This window comes from Aythya ferina (genome assembly GCF_964211825.1).
Source record: "Aythya ferina genome assembly, chromosome: 3".
Classification (NCBI taxonomy): domain Eukaryota; kingdom Metazoa; phylum Chordata; class Aves; order Anseriformes; family Anatidae; genus Aythya; species Aythya ferina.
In genome coordinates this window covers 104,703,727-104,719,185 of record NC_140298.1, presented here as the reverse complement: position 1 = coordinate 104,719,185, position 15,459 = coordinate 104,703,727, and the positions used below count along the sequence as shown (strand labels likewise).

Genomic DNA, 15,459 nt, shown 5'->3' with positions numbered 1-15,459 from the left:
GAGGTGGCCAGCTGGCCGGCGGCCGTTCCCAGGCGAAAGCCCAGGGGAGGATGCAACTTTTATCTTCTCTCCACTTGAATTTTGCCTGATAAATAGTGAAGGAATTAGGTGTCTTTATATATATTTTCTATACATATGTAATATTGTATATAGTATTACTTACATTTGTATTTACTAATGTCTCTAAAAATTAAGTCAGGGGGATGTAAAGGTCAGGCTGCCTTCTAGACATTTCACTTCTAAGCAATAGGGCTGCACTTTCTCTGTTATTCACGAGCAGAAAATCATTCTCATTTATACTGCAGCAGCCCCTGCAGGGACCAATCAAGGTCCCATTGTGCTGACGCCTGATGGGTGGCCGGGAGCAGAAAACCACTGGTGAGGTTCAGAAAGATCTGTTTTTTGCCATGTAAGGTTTAACACGAGCACATTCTGATTGGCAAAGCACATAAGGCCATGTTTAAAGAAATCTCTGTCCAGCAAAATGTATTAGAGTGTTTCGGCCCTCTTGAAGAGAGCAGAATTTAAACACATGCAAAAATGCTTGGCGAAACCAGGCAGTGCTGCTACTCCCAGACCTTGCGTCTTTGGGGCATCACACATATAAATGAGGGTTTTCTTTGGATGCAAAGGGGTATTTCGGGAGTGGGTGGGTAACACAGAGAAATAAAGTCTTGAGCTGGTGTGTTTTCCTCATCAGCATGTTGTAAGCCTGCCCCAGTGAATGAGCACAGTGCAGGAGCAGTGACTGGTGGGAGCACACCAGTCATCTGCAAGGGTGCAGGGGTGTGGGCAACAAGAGAGATGAATCCCTTCAATTTTCTCAAACAAAATAATGAACTGTAATAGACTGAAATTAAGCTAAGAAAAAACGAGGCCAAAAGAAAAGAAAAATGTAACAGTGACAAGAGCTGTCCAATTATGGAGTAATCTTGATGGAGCAGAGGAAAAAACCAACATGGCACGTAGTATTTAATGATAATTAATACATTATAGACCAAGAGAGAAAGGTTAATTCTTCACTTGTTGATAATGGACAAGCTGAGACTTCAGCGATACAAAAAGTTAAAATCAATGTATGATAATGAACACATTATTTATGTGACTGTGACTGCTTGAGATTTATCATTTTTGCTGCAAAAGTGATAAAAAAAAATTATACTTTTTTATTTTATTTATTTATTTTTTTTACAGCAGTTCCTTCATATGCTAAGTATTGCATAAAATTGTTGCATCTTGCACATTACTATGCTACTAAGAGTGCAAAAAGATCACTTTGTAGTACCAGTAGCTGTAACACAGCAGAAACATTGTTTGGGATCAGTGGAGTGCATCTGAGTGATAAGGAATTTCCCCCTAATGCTGTTACAGCAACTGATGCTGCAGTTTGTCTCCTGCATAGCAAAGCAGGTGCAGCCTGCCAGAATGTTTTCTAAAACTTCTCTTTGCAGTGCCAACCGGTTTGCTGCTTTCCTCCAGTGGTTGCTGGTCTGACTTTCCACAAATCTGTGAGATCTAACACAGAACTCGTGAACTCTGGCACAGGCTCTGATGAATACAGATTTTATATTCTTTTTTAAGATATTACCTCTTTATTTATATATATATAAAAATATATATATATTAAGATATTACCTGCTACAGAGTGTATAGAAAATCACAACATTTCATTTTTAACCCCCCTCAAAAAAATAAAAATAAAATAAAAAAGAATAACAAAGCACTAGCGTCAGCTTTCATTTGTATGAGTCTCATTTCCATTGAAATCACTCAAGTGATGCACTGAAAATAACTATTTCTGTAGCCGTATACAACGTAGCTTTCAGTCTTCCTTTTCATTTTGAGATGTAATGTTTAAAGACAGTCTTCTACTTAGATTCCTTTTAAGATTTTCCTTCCTTTCTGTACCTATTATACGTCTTTAACTGACCAGAATGATTTAGTAGTACTTGACTCTCAGCATGTTAAATAGATATTCAAGGCTCCCCTTACATGGGAAGACAAAAGGCAGCTTTAAGGCATTGGCAGCTTTCTCATCTACATATGAAAGCAACCGAAAAGAAACAATTACATGGCACAGCTTCTCCTGGAGCTCTCAGACCTTTCCATCATCTTCATTTTCCTCTTAGCAATTTACGTGAGCATGCCTTCTGCATTAGCCTGGCTTGCTCCTCTGCACCGTTCCCCCTCTGACCCTCCTAAGGCAGGCAGAGCTGCCACTGAATCCAAGCCTAATATGGATAATTGCAGGACAAGAAAACAACTTCTGCATTAGTGAGGAATATCTACATCTGGAGCAAGTGTATTAAATACACGTTGTACTGTGTCTACACTCACGCTATTTTTACATTGCTGCAAATTTTGGTGAAGTTTGGTCTGCACCAGTCAGTACAAAAGTTATTCCTCACGTTGCTACTTGAAAAAATAGGCAGACAGGTCCCCAGAAACTTGGTCAGGCAGCAAGTGTGCTCTCATGTGCTTGTGCCCAGCATCCGCAGTAGCAGTGTCAGTGCGAAATATTGGGATGTGCCAGGGGACACAACACTAATGGTTGTATTGGTGGGAAGGAGGCACTTCTCCCAGCATAATTTACATGGGGATGCTGCTCCATTTGTTTTAGCACATCTGGCTGTGCAAGTGTGGCTGAAAGAGGGTTGTGGGGTTGTTTTCTGTGGCTTTCAATATGGTTAATTGCTTTTGCGTAGCTCCGAACCCTTACTTTTATGGACATCTGCCTGCTCTGTTTCACCACCTGTGTGCTATTCTTTCCTACAGCCTTGGGTGAGCATTTGGGTTATTTATTTGAAATTAAAATGGCACACAACAAACCTCCTCCTGAAAAAAACTGTATAGATTGAGAGAATGCCTGAGCCTGAAAAAAAAAAAATGGTTATGGTCCTTCCTTTTATTTTTTAAATTTTTTAATTTTTTTGTCAGGTAGACTCAAACATCACACGAGGAGTAATGCCGTGTGTCAGTAGTCACTGCAGCCTTCTCCCACACATCTGAAAGCAACTTCCAGTCCATTAAGCTCTGCCCTTTGTGGTGCCCAGAAAGTTGCCACCGATCTGTCCCTGCGTGGCTTATTAAATTAGGACTATTGAACCAGGTTCTGCTGGCAGCTATTCTCTGTTGACTCTGGACTAATCCCAAACTTATGGCTAAAGTTAGTGTTAGGAACTAAAAATGGGTCCTTCGGGATTCCAATTGTACCCCGTAGGCTGCATTAAAGGTTCAGAGTTCTCTAGAAGGATAGCTGCACAGGGCAGATGTCCTGCAGGACAGCTTCTCGGGAGGATGGCTCACTGCTGCCTGAAATTCCCTGCACGGTGAACCATGGAGCTTCTATATGAGCAGGGGATTAACCTCCGTTAAAATTATAGAAGCTCTGCTTTCTCTCAATATTTCTGCTCACTGGGTTTTTTGGAGAGTTACATTTTATTCCAGATCTCCCAATTTCTTATGGGAAGCAGAACCCATTTCCTTCGCCCACTTGGGAATCCAAAGATGAGGGGAGCATGGGCAGCAGCAAGGATCCAGGGGGTTCAGGAACACTTCTTCTGCACATAGGGCTGTCCCAGTCCCTGTACCCAAATGGAGGGGGATAAAATCCCAGGGGCAGGGCGTGCCCTGAGGGATGGATGTGCTGCAGAGCTGCCCTGCATGCATGCACACGGGGAAGCACAGTGCAGGGATTGCTGCTGCTCCTGTGGGTCTGAAAAGGGGAAGGAAAGCAGCTCTTTAACAGGCCAGCACCAAGTTTCCCACTGAAACTGGTACATGCATTCAGGCTGGCTCAGGCAGGGCCTTTACAGCTGTATTTACTTGTAATTAAGCCAACTGCAGGCAGTGGTGGTGACTCCCAGGGGTAGGCAGCACGAGTGGGGAATTTGCTCTGCCCTGGGGTGCTACTCACAGGGTAGTTTTTAAAATAAAGAGGAACTAGACCCTCGGTCTAAGCAACCCCTTGGAAACCAGAGCCTTGCAGTGCTTTGCATCGTTTAACAGGGCAACTTGTCAATAAAGCATTTGGGAAAAGCCAAACCTGGGAAAGCAGCTGGTCAATGGGGCAGGTGCAGCCCCTGCCCACCTCACCGACAGGGAAGGGGCCTCCTGCACCAAGCATGGTGCAGTTTTTCCCTTGAAAACACTTCAGGACTGGTCCTAGTTTTGCACTTGAAAGCATCCTATGTCTAAGAGACAGGGGACCCTGACTCATCCAGAGCCTTTGGATGGTACCAGGGGCTGTACAAACACTTGCCATGACTCCATCCCAAGCCTCCCAGTCTTTTAAGTCCTGTTTTTTTAAGATTAACTGGTAATAAAGGGAGAGCAGCCCTGCTGGGTGATGCAGATTATTGAAAACAATGTGAAAACAGATGTCCTCTATCTCACTCCATCCTGTGGGGCAAAGTCTGGCCTCCAGCCCCAATTCCAAAGCCAGGGCTTTGTGGTAGCTTCTTGGTCTGCAAGAGGCAAGTCCCCTGTATCCCCAGAAAGCCTCTGGCTGTCTTGCAGCAGGGTACAGATGTGTTAGAGACCCTGCTCACCCATAGTCCCCCTATGTGCTGCCAGCCTGCCCTGTTCCCCACTGCCTGAATCTCCCCAGGGGCTCCTGCAGCACAGGAAAGGCAAACAGGCACGGATCTGTGCTGCTTATCCACACACATATATAAAACATATATATATGTTTTACCAAGTCACACCCTGCACACAAAAAGTCCCACAAATACACACCCCCGTGCAGCAGACTTCATGGAGCCTGGCTTGGGACCTGCCTGGGCACGAGCGGCACCAAGGTCACCCCAAAGCTTTTCCCACGCTTAAACAGACTCATGTGCTCAAAGGCATAGCTTATTGGAGAAATTTGGCACCAAAGTTATTTCTGATAAAAGAAGTTCATTTCTTATTTAACATCACATTAAATAAACTGCCAAGCACAACAGTGAGGATTTAGTAGTTGCAGTGCTAAACATATTACTTAGCATTTATATAGTGCTTTCTTCACTCAGGAAAGCACTTTTGCTAACTTAATTCATTCTCAGCCACCCTCTGCATGTCATGAGAGAAGTCAGAAAGATTTAATATCCCCATGACAAATGAGGCATGTGGCTGGGACTGGCACAGCTCCGTTACTTTTCCTCTCCTCCCATCCCTAACACCCTTCCCACAAGTTGCCTTTTGGTGGCTGCAGACCACACTCATGTTGGAAGTCCCCAGCAGAGCAAGGGGCATGGTTGTGCCCTTCTGGTGAGAGCCAGCTATGGTCCCGGCTGGGCAGCCAGGAGACTGGTGGCAAGCCAGAAACAAGTCTCAGCTGATCAGAAGGATTTAGATCAGGTCTAGAGGCTGAGAGCTGGGATGTGGAGGGGACGTGGGGGTGAAGGGATGCTTGGGCAATTGGTTGGGTTGGGTTGTTGGTCAAGACAACCTGGGACAAAGGTTGATGGAGGATTCTGGTACAGAAAGGGTTATTTTGAACTGTATCACTTGGTGGGGGGATTTAAGAAACGACATGATAAAGGGGGTGGTAGGTCTGGCACAAGGACACAGAGGAGGTGTCCACGGAGGTGAGCATCTCAGGGTGTAAGGGGCAGCACTGGGACCTTGAGCCTGGGAGATGCAGAGGGGTATTTCCATGGCAGACCACTGCTGGCCCCACGCCCCACTGCCTTCCCAGTAGAACACATCTATTCTCACTGCTCTGACCCTTCCTCATTTTTGCTGTGTGAGATATGGCATCCCCAGAGCTACCCAAAGAGTGCCTTTCAGCTCTGCATAATCCCCATGTAATCACAGAAGGGAAAACAAAGCCAGCTTCAAAACTCAACTTGAAATTGTCCTATAATCAGGAGCAGTTTGGAAGCAAGGACATGGGAGGGAAAGAGCCTCAGGGGCCCTGCCTCTGTTCCAAAGGGGTTGTGGAGGTGGATGAGGAGAGCCAGAGGCTCTCTGTGCACCCTGCGTGGGCCATCAATTCCCCTTGTACCCATGGTTCTACTGGAGAAGACATCCATGGCCAGTGGACATGTATCCCTTCAACAGAAGGTGCCAGCTGAGTACAGAGCCCTCCCTGCATCTCTGCTCCTCTCCTCTTGCTGCTGGGGAGGGATGCCACAGCCCCATCATGTGCCCAGGTCCCAGGAGAAGGATCCCAAGGACCTTCGTGGAGGTCTCAGGCACAATCTGCCCAGGTCATGCTGTATTCCACCTGAACAAGGGGCTGCTTGGCATAACAGGGGACAAATAAGGACAGCCTCCTTAGTCCTCTTATCATCTGGGATCCTACTTTTAATGTACATAAATGCATCTACGTGCCAGGTCTCCCCTCCCCTTTAAGCTGGTGCAACTCTTAGTTTCAATGCATTTCTCCTGCAGAGAGCCAACCCATTTGTTGCACTCATTACTCAAGCCCAATGAAGGCAGATGTGGAAACCGCTTGCTTTTGGAATGGGTAGTAGTAATGCACTGGTGTTGATTAATATGCTGATTAATATGGCAGTGATTAGTTAGTGCAATTACCTCTGTAAAGTAACATTCACAGAACCATACAGTTATTGTAGGGGTGGGACATGCTGAGTTATGTGGGGGTTTTTTTGTTGTTTTTTTTTAAATAACCTAGTAATATGCTCATTTGGACAGACATTTTTAGCATAAATCAGCTGGAGATGATACTACTTTTACTGAAACTATCTCTACACTTACTTTCAGAGAGCTAAACTTTCTTATTTAGAAGTACCTCAGCTTAACTCCCCTATAAACTTCTCTTGCTTTAATAGTGAAGTGAAAATATTACAAATTAACTTACATTTTTGAAACTTACCTGAGTATAAAGCCTTCCTGAGAGATCTTTGCAACCAGAAATTATGATGTTGTAATTAAGCTAGAACAAATATTTATTTCTTTTCCTTCTTAAAGTACATGGGTTCTGGTTTACATCATTGAAAAAAAAAAAAAAAAAAAAAAAAAAAAAGCTTCAGGTACTGTTTAAAGTAACTTACTTTTTCTAGAAATAGGAACACATCCAAAAAGTCAACCCTAAGGTACATTTTACAAAAATGAAATGATGCATTTCCTGTTTTATTCTGCACATGGTATATGCTCATGCTTTCAATATCTCTAGGCTGAAACTGCTTGTAACATTTTGCTGTAAAACTGAATCTACTATGGGTGAGAAATTGCTTTAATTTCTTAGGGAATGGATTTCCTAGCTGCAAAGGCATTGAACACAGCCTGGAAGACACGCTCGGTGTGATGTTCTTTATTGTTATAGGTACAGAGTTCTGGTTTGGCAATGCTGCACATTCAGATCATTGAATATTTACTGGTCAGGAAGGACTTTTCAGTCTCTAAAATGGTTACAAATGGTTTTTGTCAGAATGCATTCATCATAAAGCAGCCTGATTCCAATGGAGCCCTACTATTTTATTTGGGGTAATAACAGCAAAGTCTTACCAACTGCTGATGGAGGTACCAGGGGTTAATTTGCGTTCACTTTGGAAAAGCAAAGCAGTGCTCCCTCCCAACTCTGACAGATCTCTCGTGTCCTTTCCGTAGCTGATCGTCAGGTTGTCCCCGTCCAGAGCTTAGCGCTGACAACAGCTCACAGTTTATTTGCAGCTTTGAAGCCTGGTCCTATAGTGTTTGTCTTCTGACAGGAGATGAATAAAGGTGTCACTGTGGGAGACTTTTAGCCGGCTGCTATAAAAAGGACCCTCCTTGCCCTCCCTCACAAGACCCTCAAATTCGCTTTTGGAGCTTGCGGCTTTCCCCTCGGCCGAGTTTAGCTCCATCAGCTCCAACTCGTGCTTGGCAGCTGTTTCTAAAACCCTCTGTTTGTTGTAATACCTGACAAAGTTGTTAATGATGGGGTGGATGGGAAGGGCAATGGCTATCACCCCACAAAGAAAACTGATGGCAGCATTCAGTTTCCCTAGTGTTGTTTTAGGGTATATGTCTCCGTATCCAACCGTGGTCATGGTAATGATTGCCCACCAAAATGACTGAGGGATGCTTTTAAATAAGGTTTCGGGATGACTTTGCTCCATGGTATAACCCAGGGCAGAAAAGACAAAGATCCCGACAGCCAAGTACATGAGGAGCAGTCCTAGCTCCTTAAAGCTGCGTTTCAGAGCATAGGTCAGGGTCTGGAGCCCCGAGGAGTGCCGTGCAAGCTTGAAAATCCTTGCGATCCTCATGATGCGCAGCGCCTGGACAGCCTGCTGGACGTTGCTCAGCTCCATCAGCTTGGCTCCCAGGTGGGTCAAGGTGAGGCTGACATAGAAAGGGAGTATTGCCAGGACATCAACTATGTTCATGAAGGACAGAGCAAAATTGAGTTTATTTGGTGAGGCGATGAGCCTCAGCACATACTCCATGGTAAACCAGCCTATACAGGCTGTCTCTATGCTGTCCAGGGTCGGATGCTCCACGCGATTCCCCTCTGCATCTGTGACCTGCATGTCTGGGATGGTCCCCACACACATCACGACAGAGGAGATCAAAATAAACAGAAAGGACAGAACGGCAATCACTCGAGCCGGGTAGGACGACTCTGGCTTCTCCAAGAATTTCCAGATGTATTTTTGACATCTTTTCCAGCGACTTTCGGAGGCATCTACTCCCAAGTCATCCAGAATCAGTTGCACTCTTCGGGCTATTTCCTCCAGTTCCTCCTTTTTTTCACTCAGATGGGTTTTGCAGCAGTCATCCAAAAATTTCAGATCCACTTTCCAAAACTCCATCTCGTTCTTGAAGCATATGGGGCATATTCCTTTCTTCATGTGAATTTCCCCAAAGTAGTACACGTCGATAATGCATTTGAAAGCATCTGGATCTCTGTCAAAGTAAAACTCCCTCTTTCCGGGATCGTAGTCATCGCAGAGGGAGAATATGCTGTCGTATCCCCCCGATAAGCAGTTGATCAGCTCTGCCAGCCGCGTTTCTGGGTACTGATTCAGGTTATCTCCGTAGAACACCTGCCTCACCCCACCGACATTGACTACAATCTCAGTCTCTTCATTCCTTTCTGAGACGTCAGTGTCCACATCTGGAAACCGAGAGTCACCTGCCATTTTAATTGTATTGGATTTTTATCTTATTTTTAGCCCGCTGTTTGGTTTCAAAGCTTTGTGGGTTTAATTTCTCATGAAAGCAGATTGGCACCAGGTCAGCTCTGTTGCAAACGTTACCAGGCTGACCTGGAGTCGTGGTGGGAAAGGCTACAGAAACAAACCTGCTGTCACGAAAGCCTGGTGAGGTATGCAACAAGCTGCGGTGAAAAGACAAGTCATCGGGCTGCCGTGCCTGAAAGCAGGAGGTTAGAAAGCTCCAGCAGATTTGAAAGAGAAGAAACCATTCAGCAAAACTCACCCCTCTGCTCAGTGCTCGAGAGTCTTTTCAGGTCCCGTTCTCTCTCTAAAGTGCTATTTATTCACAGGTTGGAAGTCACGGCTGAGAAATAAATCCTGTGCTCTGATTAATGCAAAGTGACTGACAGTTCTCGGGGAGACCATCGGCGGGGTGAGCCCACAGAAAACTGTTGCTGTTTCCCTCTTCGGAGCCACAGACTTCCCTAGAAAGCTGCTTTTTAATTGGGTTCCCTCTTTCCGCTCTCTTTTTACTTTAAGGTCTTCCAGAGTTTGTCTGCTGACTCTCGCACCCAGCCGGCGCAAGTGTGCAGAGGAGAAACTTGGGCTTGTTTTCCCGTTGCTGTTTCCCAACACAATAGGTCTGCGAGCTCCTTTCCCAACCCTACCCTCTTCTGGCCAAACCCAGCAAAGCAGCAGCTGCACACAAAGCACAGCCCGGCTATTTATACGCCTGCCCGGCTGTAAAACGAGGTGCTTCTAAGCTGCCGTGCGCTTGAACGATTTTTTTTAAAAGTATTTTTTTTTTTTTTTTTAAATCAAACACAAAGCTTAAGGATCTCTAAAATAATTCAGAGCTGCGGTGCTGCGCTTCTGCAGGAGAGACAATTTCTTCTGATGACAGAAGCCAGAGGAGAAAAAAAATATGGTGTTTTGGAAGAAATACAAAGCATAAATCTTGCTCTCAGCGGGACTCGTGCAAGTCTAGAGTAATTCCCTGTCAGGACACTGAGTTACTGTAGGTTTGTACCTGTGCCATTGAGAACCGAACAGGGACCGTGAAGTTTTCACTGCAGCAACAGGGCAAAACTTTTTGTGCACTCTGTGCACTTTTCCCAAAGGTTTGTGTCCTTGTTTTAAGCTGTGTTTTCTGGATCTGCGGTCAAGTGGCCCTGAGGGGTGTCTGAGTGCTTTACGATCCCTGTGACAGCCTCTCGGTGAGTGCCGCTTACCAGGAATAGTGCTCTGTGTCTCGTACAGCACGTAACAAACAGGAGTAAAAGAGCAAGCACTCCCCTTTCCTTTTGCTTTCTCCAAATCCAGGATCTGATGGACACGTGCTCCCTGGACCTCGACATGCAGGTAGGCCCATCACCATGCTCTTGTCTTTGCTTTTATTGTCCTTAAATCTGACTGTCCGTTCATTTTAGTGAGTTTGGAGGGCTTTGATCCTGCAGACCCCACAGGTGATTATTGAACTGCTTCTGGCCGCAGCAGAGTGGTCAGCTTCAGTAGGTTTTGACCTTTGCTCATTTACTGGTCTCTGAAAAGCTTGTAAGTGGAGGGGAATAGCGAGGTGCCAACCCAAGGGACAGTTTTGCTTCTCTAGGCTTGTGTCCATCCTGGGAGAAAGGTGGGAGCTGTGACGTGCCCACCATCATCGTGCCACCCAGTGAGGGGAAGCCTGGGGGGCACCAGTGACCCATTTCAGGTTGGAAATTAGGAAAATTCTTCTCAGAAAGAGCAGTCAGGCATTGGGACAGGTTTCCCAGGGAGGTGGTGGAGTCACTGTCCCTGGGGGTGTTCAAGGAAAGGTTGGACGTGGTGCTTGGGGACATGGATTAGTGATGACATTGGTGGTAGGGGGATGGTTGGACCAGATGATCTTGAAGGTCTTTTCCAATCTAATGATCCTATGATTTCCACTTATGGGGTTTGATTAGAGTCATGTGCAGACCTCATCTTGGCATGGAGAATGCACATAGCCCCCAGTACCTTATGGCACCCTGGAGACAGTTCAGGCTCTGGGGGACACGCAGGCAAATCACTGGCCCAGCCCCTTCCAGACCTTGCAGTGACCTTACTTGTCCCTGAGCTCTCGCAGGAAGGAGGAGAGTAAAAACATGCGAAGGCAGAGGTGAATTCAGGAAACCTGTGAAATACAGGAGCAAAGTCCTTTCTCACTGTCTGTCACACTTCCACACACCAATTTATAGAGCAAAACCTGAAGCCCAGGGGAAGTGGATTCCTGCTGCTCTGTTACAGCCACACAGTAAATGTAACAGCCAGTCACCCAGTGAGGAATAGGACGTGTGTGAACCACAGCTCCATCATCTTCTTCAAATGCCTGTGCTGTGTCATTCATATCCATGCTGCAGATTAGCACAGAAGACAAGGAACAGTAAGAGCAGAGGCTGGATGTCTTATTTAAGTGACAGTCCCAGGAAAACACTTACCAGCCTGCACCTGAGCCACATTTCTTAGTCCTTGGAGGTCATTGCCACCTCTGGTGCTCCTGACAGTATGACATAGTGTAGAAGTAACATGAGGTATAACTTGAGGTGTAAATAATTTTTTTTCCAGGATCATATATGTTCACTGAGACTTTCAAGCTTCTTGGGCCAAGAGAAACACCTAGCAGATCTGGGAAAACAAAACAAAACAAAACAAAACAAAACAAAACAAAACAAAACAAAACAAACAACAACAACAACAAAAACACTATTTACGGGCTCAGCAATAAATATTTACCCAGCTAACCATACACTGGAATGGGATTTATTTACCCACTACCATAAACAGTTCCATGAACAGTTTAGCTAGATTTTAGCACAGTACATTTTAAGACTACAATAGCAGTGACATGCTTCCCCAGGGAAATATGTGGATGAGGTTCCTGGCTACTGGCTCTTTCAAAATAAAGCTAAGATTTGGGATAGTCAGCTTCAAAATGTTGTCAGGCTGCATCAGTGTAAGAAAACACGCTCTTTAGGCTCTCAGCCTGAGATCTGACTGCCTCAGACACCTACTCTCTGTGATCAGTGATTCATTACAGTGATCTCCTGGCTATTCTCCATGTAGCAAGAACAAGACAAGGTACAGTCCAGCATGACTGCCCCAGAAAGCACCACCTTCACTTCCAAAAAGTGTTCCCACCACCAGCATAATTTTGCAGAACAAACACCTACAAAATACTTGTGCAGGATTATCACGCACATTGTTCAGCTTGAAAGGTGAAATCAGCTCCTCTCAAATGATAAATCTCAGCACATTCTTGAAAGGTTGGAAAGAAACTATTTTTGAAATGCCAGATCAGTCCTTATAAAGACTTTAGTTATGCGGCTGCTAAAATTCTTGTGCTTTATTCTCCCTTGTCTTGCACCTTTTCAGAGCTCTTTACACCTTTCGGCGTTACTGTCAAGCTTTAGTGATCTGGTTGCATTTTAAAATGATCCAAAGAGAGGGTCAGGAAAAATCATAATGAATTAAGATTTTGGTTTTTGTAGCTGAAAAGAGTGAAACAAGCTTACTTGAGAAATGTTTTTTATCAGATTTATTGCACAGCATCAAACAACAACTGAATGAATGATTTGCAGAAAAAAAAATTCTTTCACTAATTTAATTCATTTTTTTTTATCCATGAAAATAGAGCTTCTCTGATCTAATAATTTCAGTAGATAATTAATGCCCTGCAACTCATTTAAGAGCAGTTTACTTCAATTATTAGGGCTTCAAAATCCAAATTCTGCTGATTTATTGGGACTGGACAAACAGGTCAGGCCATGCTCTACCTCTGCTGGAAACAGTGAGAGCTGGAAACTGAATTTCTACAGGCCGGATAAAAAACAGGGGGGGTGGCTCCTTTCAACATTGTTTTTTTGGGGGCTCAGAGAACAACCTGTGCAGATGTGTTAAGTTCTGGTGGTGGTTCAGACTGGTTCCTTCAGGGAGGAGGAGGATGCTCAGCTGGACAGCAGGTCCACAGCAAGTTTGGGGTGGTGGTGGTGCCTACTCTATATAATCTCCATCTACTTAATATAACCCCTTCTTACTTAATATAACCACACACTTCTGCTTCATCCTGTATGTTTTTAAAAAAACACCCACGAGACTGGAACTGCAGTGGATCCAGCAAGAGACCTCAACACCTAACACACAACTTATTTTCAGGTAGAATCCTAGAATAATTTAGGTTGGAAAAGACCTTTAAGATCAAGTCCAGCCAACCACCTAACACTACAAGTCCACTGCTAATCCATGCTCCTAAGCAACACATCTGCCTTTCCTAAATACCTCCAGGGATGGCTACTCTACCACCTCCCTGGGCAGCCTGTTCCAATGCCTAGCCACCCTTTCCATGGAGAAATTCTTACCGATATCCAACCTAAATAGATAGATGCAAACCACGGGAAGTTGCTCAAGACAAGTGCATGTCATGAAAATACCATAGAGAAGTCGATCAGAGATCAAAAGAACAGAGAATGGAAATATCTTAGTCTTTCTTCTTTCCTTGGGGTATTCTGGGGATAAATCTTGCAGCTGCACAGACACTGCTTTGATGGCAGACAACATAAGGTTCTGTGTGGGGGAAGCACCATATAATTGCTTCACACCAATTACCAGAAATGAGAGGCAGATAATCCAGAAGAAAAAGGATCAATGAACAATATCTTCTTGGGCTTCAGAAAGAGCAGATCATCCGGAGCAGCTACTCTGATCCCCGTAATACAGCTGTCTTTAATAAGAGGAGCTTGAAAGACTGCTTTCAAAATTCTTCAGGGTTTCCAAATCTAAGGCGGCTTCTAGCAGTTAGCAAACAAACTCTCAGACACCACTGGACCATCCAGCATGTTCTCTTTGGTAAATGAATCCAGCTAATGCAATGTGCTGTTTTATTGTCTGTAGCCCAGTATAGCAAATCCATTTTCAAATCATATCTTCTTTTATCCTTACAGATTGTTCTGCGATAGAGCTGGCCATTTTACAAGAAAAAGATGGTGTTGCCTTCCTTTTCACCACTCCTGTAGCACCAAAGCCCAACCCCGTACATGTACCCACTACATCTGAAGGACAACAGTGCGTGACTTGCTTTCATGGATGCTGGCACCGTGGTGCATGGGGGAGAGGTGTGTTGTGGGCACTCATTAACAGGAAATTTTCTTGGCCACTTGTGGTCATATGTGTATATATAGTCATAGCTTAATGAAGGGAGCCTGAGCCTCAGCATGAAACCTGTCCATCACCAGCAGGTATTTCTGGCCACGGATGAGTCTTTCCAACCCTTTGATGTGGGAAAAGAAGGGCTCCATCAAATACAAAACAGGTGAAAATAAATCTCTACAGTTTTAGTACACCTAAAATGTATCTTTCAGGTTGTTATGCCAAAAGCAAGAGATTATGAAACCTCTGAACTGAGATGGGTATCTCAGAATAACTTCACCTTATGCATCTGGCTTTGTGTGTCCCTGTCTCTGGCATTTGTCCATGACTATTACTTCAGATCAAACAAGTCCTTTCCTAGTTTCTTTTCCCTTCTCTTAGGTACACTGGTTCTTTTTCAAGTACAAAATTTATACATACCCAGCCAATTTGTTCTAGCAGATCTTTTAATTAATTCCTTATTAAAAGATGGGTAATGGCTTGCTGTAAATTTTAATTAGCCTTGCTTTCCATTTGACTTTAATGAGTCTATTTTCCCATACAATTAAACCTGCTTTAAGTGACCACTCAGGGGACAAGCTAAATCTCTGACTTAATGTAAATGGCTTTAAATAAATAAGATGCAGCCTCCACTGAAAGAACCTAACAGCTGCATTCAAATTAAGCATATTGGTGAATCTTGAATAGGATGAGAATTGGAGGGACTGTAAAACTTTTTAAGACTGTGTCTTGTTTTCAGTCACCACACTTTAAGGAAGGACTGGAAGCCTGCTTTCTGCTCTTAGATGCTGCCATCAAAAGCTCTCAGTTATTATTATATCTCCCTTTGAATGTTGTTGCATACACACAGCAAAGAGAAAAAGTAGGTGACAAGACTGATCTTACAGCTGTATAGACAATGACTTAAAAATTAAGAATTACTCAAGCTAGGATTTTTCTGGCATTTAGTATCCCAAAATTGTGTGTGCTCCTGTAATTATGGGCCACATCACAATGAATATTCACAAGGCAGGTGGATACAACTTGCATGCGTAATCTCACCTTTGGCATCTTCCAGTTTATGAGTGCTTGGCTCTGCAAATCTGCTGGTGACTTTTATCATGACGTGCTGCACAATTTCTCAAAAGACCTGTGTTGTGCTGGTGTTGCTGCTTGCCAGGCTGAGGAAGGGCATCCCAGCTACCCTCAAAGAGATGCAAATGTTACTGGG

The 15,459-nt window shown here is 44.4% G+C and overlaps 1 protein-coding gene across 3 annotated transcripts; it reads right to left on the bottom strand.

Moving 5' to 3' along the window:
* Positions 1-7,246: 7,246 nt before the first annotated feature.
* KCNF1 (potassium voltage-gated channel modifier subfamily F member 1) lies at positions 7,247-10,445 on the bottom strand. 3 transcript variants are annotated; one of them, XM_084515698.1, is made up of 2 exons: positions 9,373-10,445; positions 7,247-9,067 (listed from the first exon to the last, which is right to left on the bottom strand). In XM_084515698.1, the coding sequence occupies exon 2, from the start codon at positions 8,781-8,783 to the stop codon at positions 7,611-7,613; it is 1,173 nt and encodes a 390-aa protein (XP_084371824.1). In that variant the 5' UTR covers positions 8,784-9,067; positions 9,373-10,445; the 3' UTR covers positions 7,247-7,610. The 3 variants fall into 3 exon arrangements, with proteins under 3 accessions (XP_084371824.1, XP_084371823.1, XP_084371822.1); XM_084515697.1 differs by having other exon boundaries at positions 7,247-9,049; XM_084515696.1 differs by having other exon boundaries at positions 7,247-10,445.
* Between the last annotated feature and the right edge of the window lie 5,014 nt (positions 10,446-15,459).